Raw genomic sequence first — 23,658 nt, 5'->3', positions numbered from 1 at the left:
ATCAGACAAGCTCAGTTGCCAATATATATATATATATAGTTGATTTTATTCAAACATAGGGTGTGTCGATATGGAAAAATACAGTTGACGTCGGAAATGTACATACACCTTAGCCAAATACATTTAAACTCAGTTTTTCACAATTCCTAACATTTAATCCTTGTAAAAAGTCCCTGTCTTAGGTCAGTTAGGATCACCACTTTATTTTAAGAATGTGAAATGTCAGAATAATAGTAGAGTGAGTTATTTCTTTCATCACATTCCCAGTGGGTCAGAAGTTTACATACACTCAATTAGTATTTGGTAGCATTGCCTTTAAATTGTTTAACTTGGGTCAAATGTTTCAGGTAGCCTTCCACAAGCTTCCCGCAATAAGTTGGGTGAATTCCTCCTGACAGAGCTGGTGTAACTGAGTCAGGTTTGTAGGCCTCCTTGCTCGCACACGCTTTTTCAGTTCTGCCCACAAATTTTCTATAGGATTGAGGTCAGGGCTTTGTGATGGCCACTCCAATACCTTGACATTGTTGTCCTTAAGCCATTTTGCCACAACTTTGGAAGCATGCTTGGGGTCATTGTCCATTTGGAAGACCCATTTGCGGCCAAGCTTTAACTTCCTGACTGATGTCTTGAGATGTTGCTTCAATATATCCACATAATTTTATTTCGCCATGATGCCATCTATTTTGTGAAGTGCACCAGGCCCTCCTGCAGCAAAGCACCCCCACAACATGATGCTGCTACCCCCGTGCTTCACAGTTGGGATGGTCTTAAAATCTTCCCCTTTTTCCTCCAAACATAACGATGGTCATTATGGCCAAACAGTTTTATTTTTGTTTCATCAGACCAGAGGAAATTTCTCCAAAAAGTACGATCTTTGTCCCCATGTGCAGTTGCAAACCGTAGTCTGTCTTTTTTATGGCGGTTTTGGAGCAGTGGCTTCTTTCTTGCTGAGCGGCCTTTCAGGTTATGTCGATATAGGACTCGTTTTACTGTGGATATAGATACTTTTGTACCGGTTTCCTCCAGCATCTTCACAAGGTCCTTTGCTGCTGTTCTGGGATTGATTTGCACTTTTCGCACCAAAGTACGTTCAATCTCTAGCAGACAGAACGCGTCTCCTTCCTGAGTGGTATGATGGCTGCGTGGTCCCATGTTTATGCTTGCGTACTATTGTTTGTACAGATGAACGTGGTACCTTCAGGCGTTTGGAAATTGCTCCCATGGATGAACCAGACTTGTGGAGGTCTACAAATTTTTTCTGAGGTCTTGGCTGATTTCTTTTGATTTTCCCATGATGTCAAGCAAAGAGGCACTGAGTTTGAAGGTAGGCCTTGAAATGGTACACCTCCAATTGACTTAAATTATGTCAATTAGCCGATCAGAAGCTTTTAAAGCCATGACATAATTTTCTGGAATTTTCCAAGCTGTTTAAAGGCACAGTCAATTAGTGTATGTTAACTTCTGACCCACTGGAATTGTGATACAGTGAAATAATCTGTCTGTAAACAATTGTTGGAAAAATTACTTGTCATGCACAAAGTAGATGTCCTAACCAACTTGCCAAAACTATAGCTTGTTAACAAGACATTTGTGGAGTAGTTGAAAAACAAGTTTTAATGACTCCAACCTAAGTGTATGTAAACGTCCGACTTCAACTGTACACGTTTAAAAATGTTGACCAATCGATTGGTCGGAAGAACAGACTGCTCTCGGTCGACTAAGATTTTAGTCGGGCACAGCCCTAGTAACAATACACGAGGGTCATGGAGTATGAGCTTGATTGAGTAGAGGTAGGTTACACAATGTTATGGAGTAGGCTAGTAGTAGAAGACACGTGTTGCGTTAGACCGCTGTGCCACTTGGGAGGCCTACTAAGGCACTGCGTCTCGGTGCTTGAGGCGTCACTACAGACACCCTGGTTCGAATCCAGGCTGTATCACAACCGGCCGTGATTGGGAGTCCCATAGGACCCATCGTCCCGGTAGGCCGTCATTGTAAATAAGAATTTGTTCTTAACTGACTTGCCTAGTTAAATAAAGGTTAAATAAATACAAATAAAAGGCCCAACTCAGGATTTGTTGGCAGTTGAGGTAGGCCTAGGCTAGATATCACTTGTTTATTGTGGTGTAGATGCAGCCCAGGATTGTTTGTTGTGTAGACAGTCTGCCTGTACTATCTGTTATGGAGTGGAGGCACTAACGCTGACGTGCGGAATCCCCCAGGCCTTAATCTTAATTGAAAACCTTTGTGGGGCAACATCCGATCGCCTGCCTTAGCGCTGCGGAACCTCCAGTTTTCCCAAAGTCAGGTGATTGCCGCTGAGTGAAAGGAGCCTTTGTGAAGTGGCTCAGGCCCTTCTTAAAACAACAAAGCCTGACTTTGAGACGATGAGGAAAACTAGCTGTAACGTCGCCCTCATCTTTGTACCAGACAGCGAATCACTCCGTCGTGCACAATCAAGTGTGCCCTTTTTACCCTATTTCCAGATATGATGCAGAAAAATAGTTGTATGTTAACTTAAATCATGGGAGTTGTTGCTGCATTCTTGCTCTTTTCCAGAACCAGGTATTCTTCCTGCTGGTTGGACTCGTATACAACACAATTGTCCAATAGTGCTTAGGTTCCTGTGCCACAGTAGCAACGTTCTTTCAGCCCTGGCAAGAAGTGTTGGGCTTGGAGAGCGTTCAAAATCGACCTGCTAAGGTTTATTATTGCACATCAAAAAGGATGATGAATAAATGTCCTGCCTGCCCTTTCCATGTAAAAGGAACCATGAGCACCAACGTGAGGTTCATAGGAGCATGTCAAATTGGGTGTCAAATGAAAGCTAAGAATATTACTGAGAAATTAAGGAATATATATACCATACCAGTCAAAAGTTTGGACCCTTACTCATTCAATTTTTTATTTTTTACTATTTTCTACATTGTAGAATAATAGTAAAGACATCAAAACTATGAAATTACACATGGAATCATGTAGTAACCAAAAAAGTGTTAAATATATCAAAATATATTTTATATTTGAGATTCTTCATAGTAGGCACCCTTTGCCTTGATGACAGCTTTGCACACCCTTGGCATTCTCTTAACCAGCTTCACCTGGAATGCTTTTACAACAGTCTTGAAGGAGTGACTGGTACTTTTGACTGGTACTGTACATTTTTCAACCATTTTCCATCTCAAAAATTAGGAATAAGCAAAGGCTTTGATTTCTGGTCAAACAGATGGAAAAGAGGTGTTAGACAACATCTACAAGAATAAGTCTTAAAAGGTATTAGAAATATGTCAAAGCACAATGTTGAAGTAGACTCCTGCCAACTAATGTTAATACTTTTATATTTAGTTTTGAATAATTGATTTGCCTTCTGTTCGTTTAAGAAACATTGCCTTGTGCCTTGCAATTTCGTTACCAAAAACCCAAATATCTTTAAGACATTTTGATTTTCTCTCCCTCATAAAGGAGAATAGGCCTAATGAAAGTTCACAGAAATACAAGTAAATGTAGACCTACCAATTTAGTTAGTTTTACTTCTCAAGTTTGATGAATTGATTTAAAACTCCTTTTTCTGTTACCAAATCATTAACGGAAATATGCAATTGCATTGGCTACAATGGAAAATCATTGTAGTCACAAACCACAGTTGGGTCATCTGCTACTGTCCTCCCTTCCACTGGCATACTGTTATGTTCAAGTCATAACTTTTAGTTCTTTTTTCTGTCGTCTAGTGGTCAAAGCAAGACTGTGAAAAACAGTCTGGACAACCTCGCACTCACACTTTGCCTCTCGCTTCTCTCTAGTTAATGTCACCTCTCCCGGCTCTTACTGACACCTACCATGTCACCTACCCTCTTTCCATTTACTGTAACAAGCATCCTCACCCACTGAGCACAGCTATTTGGTCAGTCCACCCTGGCCAGACCAAATCTGAAGTGATCATAGACATCTGTTTCACAAGTTTGGACAGCACAGTAGAGTAAAGAAAGGTAGCATTCACTACAGTAGAGCACAGAGTACAGTATAATATATATATAATATTCAGTACAGTATAATATACTGTACTGAAGATAACTACTTTACTGTGCTTTAGTTATAAAACATACATAGGAGTCTATGATTGGTTCAGAATTAGTCTGGTCCAGATCAACCAAATGTGGTCTTATTTGGGGGCGGAGCTCTTTAAAATAATAGTCAGTGTGTAGAACAATACCAAAATATTGCGTATTTCTACCTTTTTGTACCTATTCAGGATACATCACCATGAAGAGTGATATAATTTGTATCGTACAGATCAGAGACCCATGTAATTCTGTTACTGTAATTCTGTTACCGGATGTAAATTCACTTACTGTAGTTAAATAACCAAAATAATAACCAGTTAAATAACCAAAAAAGTCAAGGGGTCATGTCATAGCAGACACCCCATTCTTTCTGCAGACATCTTTGAAGCTTAATGTACAGTATGACTGACAAAAACGATAAAACATTGAAATGTGTATCAAATCTTAGTTGTGCTTAAATACTATCATAACTGTTAAAGAAGTGGCAGAATTGTCCTTTTAAGAGGTCCTGTTTAAAATGCACAATATCAATTGACCTCTGAGTACAGTATACTGAACAAAAATATAAATGCAACATGTAAAGTGTTGGTCCCCTGTTTCATGAGCTGAAATCAAAGACCCCAGAAATGTTCCATACGCACAAGAAGCTTATTAATCTCAAAATGTGTGCACAAATTAGTTTCTTTCCCCTGTTAGTGAGCATTTCTCCTTTGCCATGATAATCCATCCACCTGACAGGTGTGGCATATCAAGAAGCTGATGAAACAGCATGATCCGTACACAGGTGCACCTTGTGCTGGGGACAATAAAAGGCCACTCTAAAATGTGCAGTTTTGTCACACGACACTAAAGAACAAGTGTAACTGTCAGAAACCATCTCAGGGAAGCTGAATGCTCGTCGTCCTCACCAGGGTCTTGACTTCAGTTCGGCGTCATAACCGACTTCAGTGGACAAATACTCACCTTCGATGGCCACTGGCACGATGGAGAAGTGTGCTCTTCATGGATGAGTACTGGTTTCAACTGTACCGGGCAGATGGCAGACAGTGTGTATGGGGTTGTGTGGGCGAACGGTTTGCTGATATCAACATTGTGAACAGAGTGCCCCATGTTGCCGGTGGAGTTATGGTATGGGCAGGCATAAGCTACGGACATCAAACACTATTGCATTTTATCAACGACAATTTGAATGCACAGAGACCCATTGTCATGCAATTCATCCGCCCGCCATCACTTCATGTTTCAGGATGATAATGCATGGCCCCTTGTCACAAAGATTTGTACAGAATTCCTGGAAGCTGAAAATGTCCCAGTTCTTCCATGGCCTGCATACTCACTAGACATGTCAGTGATCATAGATGCTCTGGATTGACGTGTGCGACAGCGTGTTGCAGTTCCCGCCGATATCCAGCAACTTCGCACAGCCATTGAAGAGGCGTGGGGCAACGTTCCACAGGCCACAATCAACAGCCTGATAAACTGTATGCGAAAGAGATGTCATGCTGCATGAGGCAAATAGTGGTCACACTAGATATTGACAGATTTTGTGATCCACTCCCCTACCTTTTTTTGGAAGGTGTCTGTGACCAACAGATGCATATCTGTGCTCCCAGTCATGTGAAATCCATAGATTAGGGCCTAATTCCTTTGTCAATTTACTTATTTCCTTTATCTGAACTGTAACTCAGTGAAATCGTTGAAGTTGTTGCATGTTGCATTTATTTTTGTTCAGGGTATATTAGCCTAAGTGGAACACCACTGATAAATAGGCTATTAGTTTGTCGTTAATCTCTAAGCCAACCTACTTGCCTAGCTGTTTAAAAAATGTATACAAAAATGTATTGACAGGACTTGATCATTTGCTTAAAGGGATATTTTGGAAATGTATCTACTTCCCCGGAGTCAAACTCCTGGACACCATTTGTATGTACCATTTGTATGTCTCTGCATCCAGTATGTAGGAAGTTAGAGCTAATTTTGCGAGCCAGTGCTGAAAAGCGTTGGCACAACGACCCGACGTCTATGATAACAACGAGCATGCTGTTACCATAGACGTATAGGCATTGTGCTAATGCTAGTTAGCAATTGCGCTAATGTTAGTTAGCGACTTTAAAATTGCACGCAGAAACATATTACATTTACATTACATTTAAGTCATTTAGCAGACGCTCTTATCCAGAGCGACTTAAAAATGGTATTCATGAGTTCATCTGATTCTGGGGAACTATTTCCACGATTCTGCATGTCTGTCTTTCCAAGACTGATGCCATGTTTAAGCTACATTTTTGACAAGTGTGGTCTAATTCAAACCAGTCTGTTTCAAGCCTTTATTGGTTGGCAGACTAGACTCAAGCTTTTTGTGAGCCAGGGGTTAGGGTTTCTTGGAGAGGATAGCGTTTCTTAAGTTGTATTGCAGCCTGTCATATGGAGGGGCAAGGTTACGGGTACAGGAGCCGATGAATCTGGGAGAGCGCCCACATTCACCTTTGTTCCCTCGGCCGTGCTCCTGTGGAGATGTCTGTCCACCATTCCAATCAGCGTCCCGTCCTTCTGTTTCATCCCTCTCGCTCGCTCTGCTGCCTCTCAGCTCCGGTTTTACTGATCTCTTTCTTTTGGGCCTTTGTTAACCTCGGCCGGGCTCACAGTCACAATGATATGCTCATGTAGTCAGAAGCTACAGTGCCAGTCAAAAGTTTGGACACACAGACTCATTCAAGGGTTTTTCTTTATTTTTACTATTTCTACATTGTAGAATAATAGTGAAGACATTTAAACTATGAAATAACACATATGGAATCATGTAGTAAGCAAAAAAAGTTAAACGTATCAAAATATATTTGAGATTTGAGATTCTTCAAAGTAGCCACCCTTTGCTTTGATGACAGCTTTGCACACTATTGGCATTCTCTCAACCAGCTTCACCTGGAATGCATTTCAATTAACAGGTGTCTTGTTAATTTGTGGAATTTCTTAATGCGTTTGAGCCAATCAGTTGTGTTTTGACAAGGTAGGGTTGGTATAGAGAAGATAGCCCTATTTGGTAAAAGACCAAGTCCATATTATGGCAAGAACAGCTCAAATAAGCAAAGAGAAATGACAGTCCATTATTACTTTAAGACATGAAGGTCAGAAATTGCCGCCCAAATAAATGCTTGCCAGAGTTCCAGTAACAGACACATCTCAACATCAACTGTTCAGAGGAGACTGCGTGAATCAGGCCTTCATGTTTGAATTGCTGCAAAGCAACCACTACTAAAGGACACCAATACTAAGAAGAAACTTGCTTGGTCCAAGAAACACGAGCAATGGGCATTAGACCGGTGGAAATCTGTCCTTTGCTATGATGAGGCCAAATTTGAGATTTCTGGTTCCAACCGCGGTGTCTTTGTGAGTGTCACCAGCAAAGCACCCCCACTCCTCATCCATGCATTATGGTGGGAACCACACATGGAGATCAGTAGGTGAACAGATGATCTCCATGTGTGGTTCCCACCATAATGCATGGATGAGGAGTGGGGGTGCTTTGCTGGTGACACTGTCAGTGATTTATTTAGAATTCAAGGTGAACCTAACCAGCATGGCTACCACAGCATTCTGCAGCGATACGCCATCCCATCTGGTTTGCGCTTAGTGGGACTATCATTTTGTTTTTCAACAGGACAATGACCCAACACACCCCCAGGCTGTGTAAGGGCTATTTGACCAAGAAGGAGAGTGATGGAGTGCTGCATCAGATGACCTCACCTCCACAATCACCTGACCTCAACCCAATTGAGATGGTTTGGGATGAGTTGGACCGCAGTGTGAAAGAAAAGCAGCCAACAAGTGCTCAGCCTATGTGGGAACTCCTTCTAGACTGTTGTAAAAGCATTCCAGGTGAAGCTGGTTGAGAGAATGCCGAGAGTGTGCAATGCTGTCATCAAGGCAAAGGGTGGCTACTTTGAAGATTATGAAAAATATTTTGATATGTTTAACACTTTTTTGGTTACTACATGATTCCATGTGTGTTATTTCGTAGTTTTGATGTATTCACTATTATTCTACAATGTATAAAATAGTAAAAATAAAGAAAAACCCTTGAATGAGTAGGTGTGTCCAAACCTTTGACTGGAACAGTAGGTATACACTGAGTGTACAAAACATTAGGAACAACTTCCTGATTTTGAGTTAAACCACCTTTTGCCCTCAGGACAGCCTCAATTCATCAGTTCATGGACTCTACAAGGTGGCGAAAGAGTTCCACATGAATGCTGGCCCATGTTGACTCCACTGCTTCCCACAGTTGTGTCAAGTTGGCTGGATGTCCTTTTGGGTGGTGGACCGTTCTTGATGCACACGAGAAACTGTTGAGTGTGAAAAACCTAGCAATGTGCCGTTCAAAGACACATCTTTTGTCTTGCCCATTCACCCTCTGAATGGCACACATACACAATCCATGTCTCAATTGTCTCAAGGCTTAAAAATCCTTAATTAATATTGTCTCCTCCCTTTCGTCTACACTGATTTAAAGTGGATTTAACAGGTGACGTCAATAAGGGATAATAACTTTCACCTAGATTCACATGGTCAGTCTGTCATTAGGAACAACTGCTCTTTCCATGTTTTGTACACTACAAATGGCTGCTCTGTGACTGCATGCTCTGTGGATCTGGACAAGGAAATATCCTCTCTGGTCTGGACTATTTTCCAACCTCCCCTAGTTTTGGAGTAGAACGCTAGGTAGCCTTCTTGGCTCAAAGCCAAATGAGCATTTGACCCATCATATCCACTGTAGCTAACTGTAGTGTAACCGTAGCCACAGGTAATGCAAGAGGACGTACAGTATTGTGTAGCAGGTTGTGGACATCCCAGCAGGGTGTAGGTTCACATTGAGGAGACAAGAGGACAGAGTCATAGTGGAAGGATGGAGGAGGTTAATATGAGGAGAGTAGAGGAAGGAGGGTTAATGTTTCTATCACAGACTCAGTTTTGCCACGTTGCCCCTGGTTGTCCACAGGCCCACGTTACCTGAGCACCCCGACCCCTAGGCTCCAGTGAGCTCTCCCACAGCCTCATGTTTTATTCACCCCTGGAGGATGGAAAATCAACCAGGTATACCTAGCTTCCTGAGCACACGTCTGAGCCAGGGAGGGCCCCTATCCCGCCCCCCTGCGGCCCGGGTAACAGAGCACACCCTGGGCTGGAGGGTGATGACCGAGATGGCCAGAGATTTGTCATCCATTATTCAGGCCTGGGAGCAGGCAGGTTTAATTATACATGGTGGTATTATGGGATTCGGTGCAGCCACGTTGGACCCATCCCACCCCCACACACAGCCGGCTGGGGCTAGGGATGATGAAACCGCAGCTTAACGTGGGTGGAGCAGGTTGAGGAAGCACAAGCATACTAAGAAATCAAAACAAAGTGACTAGCTATTGATTCTTACCTTGAAGTAGTCCTAGGCATTTTTTTGGTGCTGTGTATGGAGTTGGTATAACGGCTCTCTTTTTCGGTCAAGGACAGCGGGGAGCTGGAGAACTAGTTTATCTTAAGTGGACACTAGTCATATCCTAGGTATTCTTTAGTACTGGACAACTGACCATGAAAATCCCTGCAGATCATGTCCTTTATTCATTGAAAAGACACTTCTGCTTCATCATAAATGCTGGATGTGATCTGGGCCATTTCCTGCTTCCAAGGGAAAGCGAAAGAGCCTCAGAGCCCATTCTCAGCGTACCTGTTGTTGTTTTCATAAGGACAGAAAGTAGACTAGCTAGGCCTAGATAGGCCTTTTTTGGTCAAATAAGCAGTGAGAGGGTTTTTCCTATTCTTAGACAGTATGTCCTCAGACTTGGCTTGTGTTGGAGACGACTCGGTGTCAAACTGTAGGATAGTTTTATGACAGGCCAGGAATGTAGGATAGGCTAGTCTTTGGAACAGTGTCGATGTATGTTGCTTTCACCATAAAATATAACCATAAAGAGAAGACTAAAGATATTAGGCTCCTTTCTTTTATGATAATGTGATTACATCATTGTTATACTGTATGTTGGCTTATAGGGATTGGGTATAGGTATGCCATATTAGGATTGGGTAAAGGTATGCCATATTAACATTATAGACTGGCCTGATAACTATATCCAAAACTCAGCAGTGTATCACCAGAAGAAAAAAACATCTCCAGGCATCAACTGTCTCTTCTTACTGGATTTATGTCATTATTTTATGGGAGGTGGAGATTAATCATTATTTTATTCACCCATTGAAATGCCAACTGTTGAAGGTTCAGTGTAATTATGGAAACAAGCATGTAGATGTCACATGGACGGATTGGAAATAGGTCTCAACACTCCTCTTACTATCAAATCACCTAGCAACAGGGACATGGTGATTGAACATGAACAAGAGCTAACCATCAATGGAACTGTAGTTAGTGACTTGGTTTTAGTCGTAGGTCTCCTGCTGTTTTTCCATTAGCTTCATTGTTTGTCATAAATTGGCCTGAATTAGGCATACCTTTTTATTTTCAATTTTTTACCTGACGTTCAGTACCTTTGGCTTAGGGTTTCCGTTAACCGGCAGTTGCCGGCTTTTTGCCAAAAATGTTTAAATGAAAAGCCCACAAACAAAACTGTTGCCAGCCAAAATGACCGGGGGGAAAAACGTCCCATTGCCAAATAATGCTTTTTATTAATTGATGGAAATACCAGTCAATGGAAATACATTTGACTCTCATGCTTATCGGTCTGTGGGTTAATTTGCATAATGTATTTTCGTCAGTCATCATGTAGCCTCTTTATTTTTTTGTATTTTTATATCCAACACAACTATCACACGCGTACAGCATCTAGAGCTTATTTTGAGCGGGATTTGTCATGGAGCTCTTCATGCTGGTTGCTGCCGGAGTAAAACATGCTTTTATAAGCCCATTCATTGCACTACAATTCTAAATGCAAACGTGTGTTAAACAGGTTTGGTGCATGGTTAAAAAAGAGCTAGGCCTATTTGTATTTATCAACTGGTAATACAAGTGCAGGTAACAGGCTATCAGTGCGTCACCACCACTTTACAATGTGAGTTGGAGGCAGTATGCATTTTAATAAAAGGCCTATTTAATTGTTTGAAACCTGAATGTTTTCCTTTATATTATGAGGCTTGTCTTACATAGCTTTAAAGTTGCCTATATGCAAATCCGACAATGAAAGGCAATTATTTTATAAAGACTAAATATGTTGTGCGTGAGTTTCAAGTTTGGGGAATCTTACAATTTATTCTACCATTTCTACCAATCTGCATGCCAGTTATGATTTTCATATGCAAATTTTTGTGGAACAGTTCCATTTCAAGAATAACATTTTTGTTTATCAAAATCATTGTCACATGGTTAATCATAAAAATCTGAATTAAAATGGTAAAAATCTCAAACATGAAATGCATGAGCACTGCCATATGGACACATTGATATGCCGGCGGCTAAAGAAATGTGCGCATGGAACTCATAGCCTATAGGCCAATACAGCAGTAGGCCTATAACTTCCATTGTCAACTAACAGGCTGACTACACCGCTCGCTTCGCAAAATAAATTTAGAAATCTATATTATTAAATTATTGCACCCACACTGCTCGCGAGCGCCAATGAGCGTCTGCATTGCCAAGGGCTAAAATAGAAGTCAGTTCTATTTGTGACGCAGATTGCGCTGCAAGTCCTAACTCTCCCATCTTCTCATTAACTTTTAGAAGCATATGCCCACGTGCCATCTCCTCATTGGTTATACCCACGTGGGTAACTGAAAGACGAACGAGGTCAATGGTGGTAATGCACCTAATTTATGAAAGTTGCCAATCGCAATATAAAGTCAAGAGAAGAAAAAGCCTAGAAGGAGGAGAGATGACTAGAAACGATTCGGTTGACTGTTTTATGTGTGGATTAATTGTCGGAGTAGAGGACCTTGTGCATTTCAGGTAAAATAACAACTCAATGTTTATATCCCAGGACAAGTTAGCTAGCAACAGCATGGCAATTTAGCTAGCTAAATTGCCATAAATGTTTAATGCTTTTCAACCTGTCCCCAAATGAATGTAATTGGTTCAGAGTTTTGGTATTTTAACCTGCGTGTCGTGATCGCGTTTGGTGTGGGGGGACAAAATAAATGTATGCACGATGGTGCACGTGCGCAGCCGGTTTGGGTTCCGTGTAAGTCAAAATACATAAAGCCGACAAATAAAAACAGTTGAAAATATGATATTTTCTTTCATTTGCATACATCTCTCTACTCAACCTGTCTGCCTCCCTTTCTAGATGTCTTGAGCTTCTCTTTTTATCAATTCCCTATTACATATGTTTACTAGACCTACTGATGGCATATGTAATGGGGAATTGATAAAAAATGTATTATCAAAGGGCCAACAAGTCACACAACATAACAATGAATGCGCAAGAATTGGTGGGAGCCATTCTGGAGAGACTCGCCTATATCTTCGCCACACACCCCTCCCTTTCTTGTTTCAACATTTAACATTATACTCGATACACATGATATTCACACATATTTAAATGCTTTTCACTGACAGCCGCAACTAAATAATCAGTTAGGCCTATGGCTGGCAACCCAAATAGGCATAGGCCTACAGCTTGTGATTTGAAACAATCCACAGCTATTTTTTTTAAGAAGCTAATGATCCTTGACTCCTCTGTGGCTAAGTCATGACTTCTACTGTATAGACGGGAGTAATTATATCATTTTGGCAAATTTATTTCAATTTACTTCCCTAGACTGTCAGACGCGCCTATGAAAGACTTCCTCAAATGCAATTTCTCTCCTGTTCTATAAATAAGATTGTTGTTGTCCAGCAGGCAAAGGCACAATCCTAGTCATATGGTTCCGGTAAATTTCTCAAATGGCTGGGGAATTTAAATCTTCCCAGTCACGATGTCCGGCACCACATTTTCGGAAACCCTGCTTTGGATGTATAGTCCTAGACCTGATTATGACGTCCTTGGTAGATGGCTGAGCATCAGTGGGAATACTAGCATGGTTTTGGATTGGTCTGCATTATTCAGACCAAACTACACCACACACACTAATACATGCAGTAAAGAAACATATCTCCTATGCAACTGATTTAATGATGTAACGGCAAGATGATTAGCTGTTTCTTGTCTTATGCCGACAAGGTCAAGGTGTTTTGATATCTAATCTCTCCCCAGATGTTTCACTGAGACTGATGTTACTTGAATTATTCCTCGTCAACGCTCATTGCTGCAAACCAAACCAATTATTCATGTGTTAAAGTGCATCGCCCATGCAGGAAGCATGATTAACTTGAGTTTATTCAGTGTAAAATGCTTGCAGGTCAAGTGTTTACCTGAATGGCTTCATTCAAGGGGAATAGAGGCTCAAGTTTAGTATTTTTTGAGCCCCCTGGTAAGTGCAGGGTTGGACCATTACTCCCTATGCAAAGGGAGTGTCATGAGGAGGGTCTTTGTGTGGGAGGAGAGAAGAGGAAGAAGGGAGGATAGGATAAATTAGTTTTGGAAGAGGCTCACTGGTTGATCAATGGCCTGTTATGGCCTAATACCTGGCTGGGCTGAGAGCAAGGAGTAATTCTATTCAATTATGGCTTGGCTCCGGATCAGAACACCACATCTGTCTGAATGTCACGGAGATGGAGGGAGATGATGATGCTCAGTCACCCTCTCTGCTCCTGCTGACAAGAACACAGTTGTTTAGTGTATTGCTCTACTAGAGTGGTTCCCAAACTTTTTATAGTCCCGTACCCCTTCAAACATTCAACCTCCAACTGCGTACCCCCTCTAGCACCAGGGTCAGTGCACTCTCAAATGTTGTTTTTTGCCATCATTGTAAGCCTGCCACACACACACACTATACGATACATTTATAAAACATAAGAATGAGTGTGAACCCAGCTCGTGGGAAGTGACAGAGCTTTTGTAGGACCAGGGCACAAATAATAATATAATAATCAATCATTTTTCTCTTTTATTTAACCATCTTAAATTAAAACTTTATTTGTTCATCGAAAATTGTGAATAACTCACCACAGGTTAATGAGAAGGGTGTGCTTGAAAGGATGCACAAAACTCTGCAATGTTGTATTGGAGAGAGTCTGTCTTAAATCATTTTCCACACACAGTCTGTGCCTGTTTAGTTTTCTAGCTGGGCTAACAACAAATGTAGAATTACTGATGCTAGCATTGGATGTACTCGTTGAAGCAGAACAACTTGTGTCGTCAACAGGTGCAGGTGTAGGACTGCTGGTAGTAGCAGTACTACCAGTAGAGCTGGTATGTCTCTATGGACGCGGGCCTTACTTCTTTTTAACCATTTATCAATTTTCGAGCAAACAGAATGAGCAGCAGCTACGTTTGGCTACATACGGACCGTTAGTGGAATTCCCTCAGAGAGAGTAACGGTTAATGTGATTTGGATGTTAATTATTTGACTAGGCTACCAGTATTTGACATTATGTTATTTTGCTGAATAGTAGATGGTTTAATTTTATTTTTGGCAGTGAAACGGGGCTACTCAGGCGAGGAAATAAACCTCACCCAATGTATAGCCCCATTGGAAAATATAAATGGGCTGTTTGAAAATGTTTTTATATATATATATATATATATTAGTATTTATTTATTAAATGTAAATCACATTTTTATTTGGCATACCCCAGTTTGTGAATACCTGATCTACTACATACTAAGGCAGATGGCCTCTGGCATATATGTGGAATGTCTTACCAAGGCACACAAACTGTATGTGCATGGAGATAATCTAGTAGACTATAGAAGACAGACCAGTTTGTTATCCAATCTCTATAAACATCAACCAGGCTTATCTCAGTGCTACTATTCATCACATTTGTCCTTCCTGCATTGAACAAATAATCATTATGGACATTGTTTTCCATTAGTATTTGCCTGTGGCATGTTTGAGAAGGACTTTCAGGTAGACTCTCTTGCCTGTGCATATGGTCCTAGACATCCTGAAGCTGTGTCCACATGGCAGGAAATTGTAGGCCCTATTGATTTAGTAGGCTGCCTACGCTTTGACGCTGCTGGCATACACCGCTTTTCAGTTCATTTTCCTCACTTAGCAGATTCTTTGCGTTATTGATCTTGATTGAGTTGTGCACCGTCCACTGTATTCCAGGACACATCTATTCAGTCAACTGTCTGAGAGGATTCTTTGATCACTACACAACACTGTTGTCGGTTCTAAGAGCTAGGCCTGACCTAAGAAAATGTCCTCCAACCACCTTTATCCAAAATGTAACCCCAAGTATAAAAGCCTGTGCCAAGCCTTGGCCTCCAGTGTATTAGAGGTGACTGTTCTGCTGACTGCCCACTTTCGGAGTGCTGTTCCCCTGAGGCCACGGGTTGAGATTGCATTTCAAGCGTTCTTCTCTTGGCCCGGTGCTTTGGACAGCGCACTGCCTCAGATGTAGGGGGATTTCAGTTTGATCCAGATCAGACTTCTTCAGCTGCAGTGTGTGTAACAGTGTACACACAAACACACACAATCCTATGACCTTCACAGAATGATGATTGTATTACTCAATAGTTTGGGATTTTGTAGGCTTCTACCTTATTTCTTTTTAAGCCTGCATTCCATGGTGAATGCAAGGTCTCATGTGGTACGTCTTGTCTTGGGTACCTGTTTGTTCTGTCTTCCTGTCCCAGAGGCGCACTCTCGCTCTCCCTACCTGTCAATCAGTGCCCAGGGGGCAGGGCTTCAGTTGTGTTTCCTCGTACCAGAGGTGAGGGTGTGTATTGCCATGGAAGGCCTACATTTGAAGAACTGCCTTGGCTCTTGTCAAGTTTGCTTTGCCCTTAAACATGCTGTTAATCAGCCAGTGTGTTCGGTAGCTCTGAGGTTTACAGGGTGGAAGGTCACATGATCTAAATGAATGCAAACCCTGCCCCTGACACACAACCATTGTCAAATGCACTGAGAATACTTAATTTACTGGTATACAGACATTGATACAAAAACTAACAGCCCCAGTGTTTCAGCCACTGTGTGCGTGTGTGCGTGTGCGTGTGCGTGTGTGTGTGTGTGTGTGTGTTTTATGTGCCTGTGTAACAACCTCTCTCCGGTGTTTGTTTGTTTCAGGAGCTGCTGGGTATGCTTCGCCACTGATGAGGATGACCGCACGGCGGAGTGGGTGCGTCCGTGTCGCTGCCGAGGCTCCACCAAGTGGGTGCACCAGGCGTGTCTGCAGCGCTGGGTGGACGAGAAGCAGAGGGGCAACAGCACGGCCCGCGTGTCTTGTCCGCAGTGCAACGCCGAGTACCTCATCGTCTTTCCCAAGCTGGGTATGATATGACAGGGCTGAGGTGGGGGCCTGGGGGATATGGGCTGGACTGGAGTTTCTTGGAGATAGTCAAAGAGATGGGAGTTTTCCTGGAATATTAGCTTGGAGGTAGTTAGCGCTACGGCGATGGATGTTTTTCCTGAATTTATGATGTCACGCTGTTTGTAGGCTACATCATCGAATTGGTGTCACACTGTCCAAGCTAACGTCTTTCCTGATTTTCACCTGTATGCTTATCACACATCAGGAGTGAGGAGTAGAGAGATTAACATGAATGAACTGCGTATGTGATGTGTTATGATTTCAGTCAGTTACGATTCAGGTCCATGCCATTTGAGTGTTTTGTAATTCTGTTCCAGCTTACCTTCTATATTGAGACAGCTTTGCTGCGTGTGTCAGCACAGTCACGTAATAACAGCTGAATCATGGCCGAATCTGAAGTACAGTAGTCTTTCACTTTACTTAATAACGGATGCAGCACAGGGGCAGTGAGTCAGTGCTGTGAATTAGGAGGGGGACCTGAGAGCTCTAAAAAGCACTCAGCCTGTCTCAACTCACTGCATGTTTGTTTACTCCCAAAGCCGGGGTAGGTTATGTGTGGCGAGTCTGGTAAATATACAGTTTGAGGGAGAAGTTACACAAGGAATAGGAGCGGGCAGGGCACCCGCCAGATGCTCATTCCCAGACCTGGGTTCAAATGGTATGAGACATATTTCTAATAGTTTGCTTTAGCCTGCCTGGTGTGCCAAATGTGTGGGCATTGGACTTGTTAAAATTCTATTGGTTCCATTGCACCAGGCAAAGCTCAATCAAGCCCAGGAAAATCATTTCAAATGCATTTCAAATCCTATTTGAACCCAGGTCTGCTATTGGCTCATTACCGGCCAGCTTCAGCCTCACTGGCAATTTGGAGAGGGGGTGAAGAGAGGAGCGGTCCCCACTAATTAACCTCAGCACGTCAGAGTGACGGAGGCACTGATTATTCCCAAACACTGGCACTTAGTCATCAAGTTAACACGGCCAACCCTCTCCAAAAAGTGTTGCGTTGCAACTGTCACTTTCCTTGTTCCTCAGCTCAGCATTCGTTCGCTCAGCGATGACTGAACTTTCAGCTCCCGTCAGTCACCGTGAGGGAGGAAAGTTTTATGTAAGCAGAAACCCTGGAAACTGCTTTGGGGAATAACACTTGTTGTATATTTTCTAGCATATGGGGAAGCTATTAAATCACTCTGCATAGACGTCTAATTCGTTTGTAGTTGGCACTTTGGGCTACTGCGGCTACCAGAACAAGTGGGTCATTAACCATATAAATGTTGACTAAATAGTGACCACATTGAGACTAGGTGCAAACTGAGAGGTAGGGCCTGGACATAATACAATGTATGCGGGCGGGCGGGCGGGGAAGCTCTGCTGGTAAGCAGGGCCACGTTGTATTTTTAGATGCAGGCCTGGCTGTGCTGTCAGTCACCTCTGTGTGACTATAAGCAGCAGGCTCAGCTAAACCAGCTGGACTGGAGCATGGAGACGAGGGCACTTCATTCTACCTCGTCTCTGGAGCGTTCGGGTAATTGGGAACACTGGGATACAGGTCCTAGTCGTATATGGCAAGTATGGTATACCACTAATGATGTCGTTGATAAAGTCATGGCACATGACCAACAGGGTGGGAAATGAACTTTTTGGTCCACCAGCCACTGGCAGGTAGATAAAATAAAAATAAATAAAAAATCAGGGTCCGTTGTTTTTGGCCGGCGTCTTCACCAGATGAGCCACCCATGAGATGTGGCCTCAATGTTTATTATCATGTTCATCAGTTCCCCTACACACACATCCTCCACAAGTTTGTTTGTGTTTCTTTTTCTTTTGAGTACCCTGGTGGTTTGGTCTGGCAGTAACAAAGTGATAGATGAGATCATGAGGCAGTGTTTTATTTGGACGGGTCCTCCTCTAAATGTGCCCTAATCTATTGAAAGCTAACATCCCTTGGCGAATCGTGTAGTAGGCTTAGTCCTCGATCACTCATCGTTTGAGTCGTGTACACCAGCTCACAGGGGCTTATGTTACCTTTGATTTAACAGCGAATGAAAAACCTCCGGAAGCCTTCTGAGACTTTTCCGACACACGGAGAGAGTGGGAGCTGATGCGTGGGAAGACCTGTGTACCCATACTAATGATAACTTCCTGCAGGAGGCACACAGATGGGCATTCTTTTTTACGCTATCTCCTAAGGCCCAAACCAATCTACTGGTCGTCACCCAGGTGTTAGGAGGAGAGAGGGATGGGGGAGGGGAAGAGACATCCTCTGGTGTCTGGAGAAACAGACTGATGTAGACATCTACAGGGTAAAAGATGAGGGATGGTTGGGAGATGGGTAAGGATGAGAGGGATGGAGAGAGAAGGCTCTGTGATGTGGCAGACATTGAAGTGCACTAGTCTCTCTGCTCCCCTGAGCAAGCTTTCTTTGCCTCCCCCTGTGTACAGACAGAGGTGTATAGTGATTGCGAGGGATGAAGGGAGGGAGAGAGAGAGGAAATTAGGCCACGGCATGACGAGAGCAGCTCATCAACCAGCGGCAGAGAGGAGACGGGGGCTGCCTGCCACTGCTGCTGATATGTCACTTAAAAGCCCAGGCCCCAAAAATAGCTGACTGCTCGGACAGCACCAGGGCACCTGACAAATCAGCAGCACACTGATGCTGCCAGCCTTCCAACTGGATCAGCAATCTTCCCGGTGACTCCCCGTTCTCCTCTAATACCCTGCCTGCTCTGGGGACTGGAAACGGACTGAACTAACGCTTCCCTATGACATTTATCTAATTTCACCGCGCCATCATTATACTTCTGCAGCCAAATTATGACGTCCTTAGATTCCAGAGGTTGTGATGTGTCACGCTGTGTCTGACGTGTGATTTTTCTAGCTGAACTCAACACATTATTCTGCTCAGGCAGCCAGGCAGACTGAATGCCCAAAGGATAGTGCGGTGGTAGTATTGCATCAGTGGGTCTCTCAGGGGTTGTCAGTGGTGTTTTAAAGGGCGACTGCACTTTCATGAAGAGCTCATGCTAGCAGCCATGACTGAAGGCAAATTAGATTTGTCTTGGGGGCGTGGTTTGATGTGGGGGTTTCTTGGGTGTGTCTGCCATTCAATCACAACAAACGAATGCAGTAGTGAGTACAGTGAGGTAAGCTGAGCTAGCTTTTGCTATGGAGTGAACAAAGGTTTGAAGTGGAGGACTTCTCCCTTTGTGACTGACTTGACACATGAAGATGGTCAGGTAATTCAGTTCTATGTGTAGGCTAAAGCCTGCGCTGACCTTGTCTAGCCAAGTTCGCAGCTAGCTAGCTAGCTAGCATACCTTGGTGATAGCTACAGCTGGCTATCCTGTCTCGCTGATCGTTCTCTGTCTAATCAGTTATGGCAAGAGCCAGTGTCTGGAATGTGTTTCGCAACACACTCGTTCTACAACAACTTAGTTTCAATGTTTCATCACGTCATGTAAATGCATGTTAGAGTGGAATAGTGGAAAATCGATATCAAGTCCGCTCCGCTGTCCTAAACACAATAATTCTATAAGTGGCTTTGGCTTGTCTCTCCTTATGTCCGCTGTTAGATCTTTCGCGGGAGAAAAATCTCAGAACTAATATCCCTACAGGTGTAGGCATTGTACAAACATCGACCAGCTTGAGTGTAGATGCATCAACAACAACAACAACAAAAAAATCGCTGGATGTGTTTGTTACAAAGACAAAACATAGACTGCTATTTTGGTCCGCTCATACAGGAGTAATACAGGCCCAGTGCACTACGTTTGTGAAAAATATATTTTTCAAAAAATAACTAGTAGGGGTGCAGTAGCACTATTTTGTAAATGACATCGCCGAAGTCAAGGATCGGTAGGATAGTCAGTTTTACGAGGGTATGTTTGGCAGCATGAGTGAAGGAGGCTTTGTTGTGAAATAGGAAGCTGATTCTAGATTTCATTTTGGATTGGAGATGCTTAATGTGAGTCTGGAAGGAGAGTTTACAGTCTAACCAGACACCTAGGTATTTGTAGTTGTCGACATATTCAAAGTCAGATCCGTCCAGAGTAGTGATGCTGGACGGGCGGGCGGGTCGGTGCTGGCATTAATCAGTTGAAGAGCATGCATTTAGTTTTACTAGCATTTAAAAGCAGCTGGAGGCCACGGAAGGAGTGTTGTATGGCATTGAAGCTCGTTTGAGGTTTGTTGACACAGTGTCCAAAGAAGGGCCAGATGTATACAGAATGGTGTCGTCTGCGTAGAGGTGGATCAGAGAATCACCAGCAGCAAGAGTGACATCATTGATGTATACAGAGAAAAGAGTCAGCCCGAGAATTGAACCCTGTGCACCCCATAGAGACTGCCAGAGGTCCGGACAACAGGCCCTCCGATTTGACACACTGAATTCTGAGAAGTAGTTGGTGAACCAGGTGTGGCAGTCATTGGAGAAACCAAGGCTGTTGAGTCTGCCGATAAGAATGTGGTGATTGACGAAAGCCTTGGCCAGGTCGATGAAGACGGCTGCACAGTATTGTCTTTTATCGATGGCGGTTATGATATCGTTTAAGACCTTGAGCGTGGTTGAGGTGCACCCATGACCAGCTCGGAAACCAGACTGCATAGTGGAGAAGGTATGGTGGGATTCGAAATGGTCGGTGATCTATTTGTTAACTTGGCTTTCGAAGACTTTAGAAAGGCAGGGCAGGATGGATATAGGTCTATAAGAGTTTGGGTCTAGAGTGTCTCCCCCTTTGAAGAGGGGGATGACCGTGGCAGCTTTCCAATCTGGGGATCTCAGATGATACGAAAGAGAGGTTGAACAGGCTAGTAATAGGGGTTGCAACAATTTTGGCAGATCATTTTAGAAAGAGAGGGTCCAGCTTGTCTAGCCCAGCTGATTAGTAAGGATCCAGATATTGCAGCTCTTTCAGAACATCAGCTGTCTGGATTTGGATGAAGGAGAAGCAGGGGGGGTTTGGGCAAGTTTCTGCGGGGGGTGCAGAGCTGTAGAAAAATGCTTTTTGAAATTATCGGTGGTGTTGGTGTTTCCTAGCCTCAGTGCAGCTGGGAGGAGGTGCTCTTATTCTCTATGGACTTTACAGTGTCCCAAAACCTTTTGGAATTAGTACTACAGGATGCACATTTCTGTTTGAAAAAGCTAGCCTTAGCTTTCCTATCTGACTGTGTATATTGGTTCCTGACTTCCCTGAAAAGTTGCATATCGCCGGGGCTATTCGATGCTAATGCAGTACGCCACAGGATGTTTTTGTGCTGGTGAAGGGCAGTCAAGACTGGGGCTAACCAAGGGCTATATCTGTTCTTAGTTCTACATTTTTGAATGGGGCATGCTTATTTAAGATGGTGAGGAAAGCACTTTTAAATAGCGACCAGGCATCCTCTACTGACGGGATGAGGTCAATATCCTTCCAGGATACCCGGGCCAGGTCGATAAGAAAGGTCTGCTCTCTGAAGTGTTTTAGGGAGTGTTTGACAGTGATGAGGGGTGGTCGTTTGACAGCGTACCCATTACGGATGCAGGCAATGAGGCTGAGATCCTGGTTGAAGACAGCAGAGGTGTATTTAGAGGGCAAGTTGGTCAGGATAATATCTATGAGGGTGCCCATGGTTTCTGACTTAGGGTTGAACCTCAAATCAAATTTATTTATATAGCCCTTTTTACATCAGCTGATATCTCAAACCCAGCCTAAAACCCCAAACAGCAAGTAATGCAGGTGTAGAAGCACGGTGGCTAGGAAAAAACCCCTAGAAAGGCCAAAACCTAGGAAGAAACCTAGAGAGGGACCAGGCTATGAGGGGTGGCCAGTCCTCTTCTGGCTGTGCCGGGTGGAGATTATAACAGAACATGGCCAAGAGGTTCAAATGTTCATAAATGACCAGCATGGTCAAATAATAATAATCACAGTAGTTGTCGAGGGTGCAACAAGTCAGCACCTCAGGATTAAATGTCAGTTGGCTTTTCATAGCCGATCATTAAGAGTATCTCTACCGCTCCTGCTGTCTCTAGAGAGTTGAAAACAGCAGGCCTGGGACAGGTAGCACGTCCGGTGAACAGGTCAGGGTTCAATAGCCGCAGGCAGAACAGTTGAAACTGGAGCAGCAGCACGGCCAGGTGGACTGGGGACAGCAAGGAGTCATCATGCCAGGTAGTCCTGAGGCATGGTCCTAGGGCTTAGGTCCTCCGAGACATAGAAAGAAAGAGAGAAAGAGAGAATTAGAGAGAGCATACTTAAATTCACACAGAACACCGGATAAGACAGGAGAAATACTCCAGATATAACAGACTGACTCTAGTCCCCCAACACATAAACTACTGCAGCATAAATACTGGAGGCTGAGACAGGAGGGGTCAGGAGACACTGTGGCCCCATCCGATGATACCCCCGGACAGGGCCAAACAGGCAGGATATAACCCCACCCACTTCGCCAAAGCACAGCCCCCACACTACTAGAGGGATATCTTCAACCACCAACTTACCATCCTGAGACAAGGCCGAGTATAGCCCACAAAGATCTCCGCCACGGCACAACCTAAAGGGGGGCGCCAACCCAGACAGGAAGATCACAACAGTGACTCAACCCACTCAAGTGACGCACCCCTCCTAGGGACGGCATGGAAGAGCACCAGTAAGCCAGTGACTCAGCCCCTGTAATAGGGTTAGAGGCAGAGAATCCCAGTGGAGAGGGGGGAACCGGCCAGGCAGAGACAGCAAGGGCGGTTCGTTGCTCCAGAGTTTTTCCGTTCACCTTCACACCCCTGGGCCAGACTACACTCAATCATATGACCTACTGAAGAGATGAGTCTTCAGTAAAGACTTAAAGGTTGAGACCGAGTGTGCGTCTCTCACATGGGTAGGCAGACCATTCCAGAAAAATTGAGCTCTATAGCTCTATACCATTCCAAATGGAGCTCTATAGGAGAAAGCCCTGCCTCCAGCTGTTGGCTTAGAAATTCTAGGGACAATTAGGAGGCCTGCGTCTTGGGACCGTAGCGAACGTGTAGGTATGTATGGCAGGACCAACTCGGAAAGATGGGTAGGAGCAAGCCCATGTAATGCTTTGTAGGTTAGCAGTAAAACCTTGAAATCAGCTCTTGCCTTAACAGGAAGCCAGTGTAGGGAGGCTAGCACTGGAGTAATATGATAAAATTCTTTGGTTCTAGTCAGGATTCTAGCAGCTGTATTTAGCACTAACTGAAGTTTATTTAGTGCTTTATCCGGGTAGCCGGAAAGTAGATAATTG

The 23,658-nt window shown here is 43.5% G+C and overlaps 1 protein-coding gene across 4 annotated transcripts in view; it reads left to right on the top strand.

Annotated features, from left to right (window-relative positions):
* The window catches only part of LOC139570696 (E3 ubiquitin-protein ligase MARCHF5-like), a 63,112-nt gene that overhangs the window by 10,690 nt on the left and 28,764 nt on the right, over window positions 1–23,658 (top strand). For all 4 annotated transcript variants that reach the window (XM_071392819.1, XM_071392818.1, XM_071392817.1 and 1 more), the window contains one exon: window positions 16,176–16,378. In XM_071392819.1, coding sequence (XP_071248920.1) covers window positions 16,176–16,378 — 203 coding nt within the window. The remainder of the gene's footprint in view (window positions 1–16,175; window positions 16,379–23,658) is intronic.

This window comes from Salvelinus alpinus, chromosome 3 (assembly GCF_045679555.1).
Source record: "Salvelinus alpinus chromosome 3, SLU_Salpinus.1, whole genome shotgun sequence".
Lineage (NCBI taxonomy): Eukaryota > Metazoa > Chordata > Actinopteri > Salmoniformes > Salmonidae > Salvelinus > Salvelinus alpinus.
The sequence above is the reverse complement of the archived record's forward strand: the minus strand, read 5'-3'. Positions and strand labels throughout refer to the sequence as shown.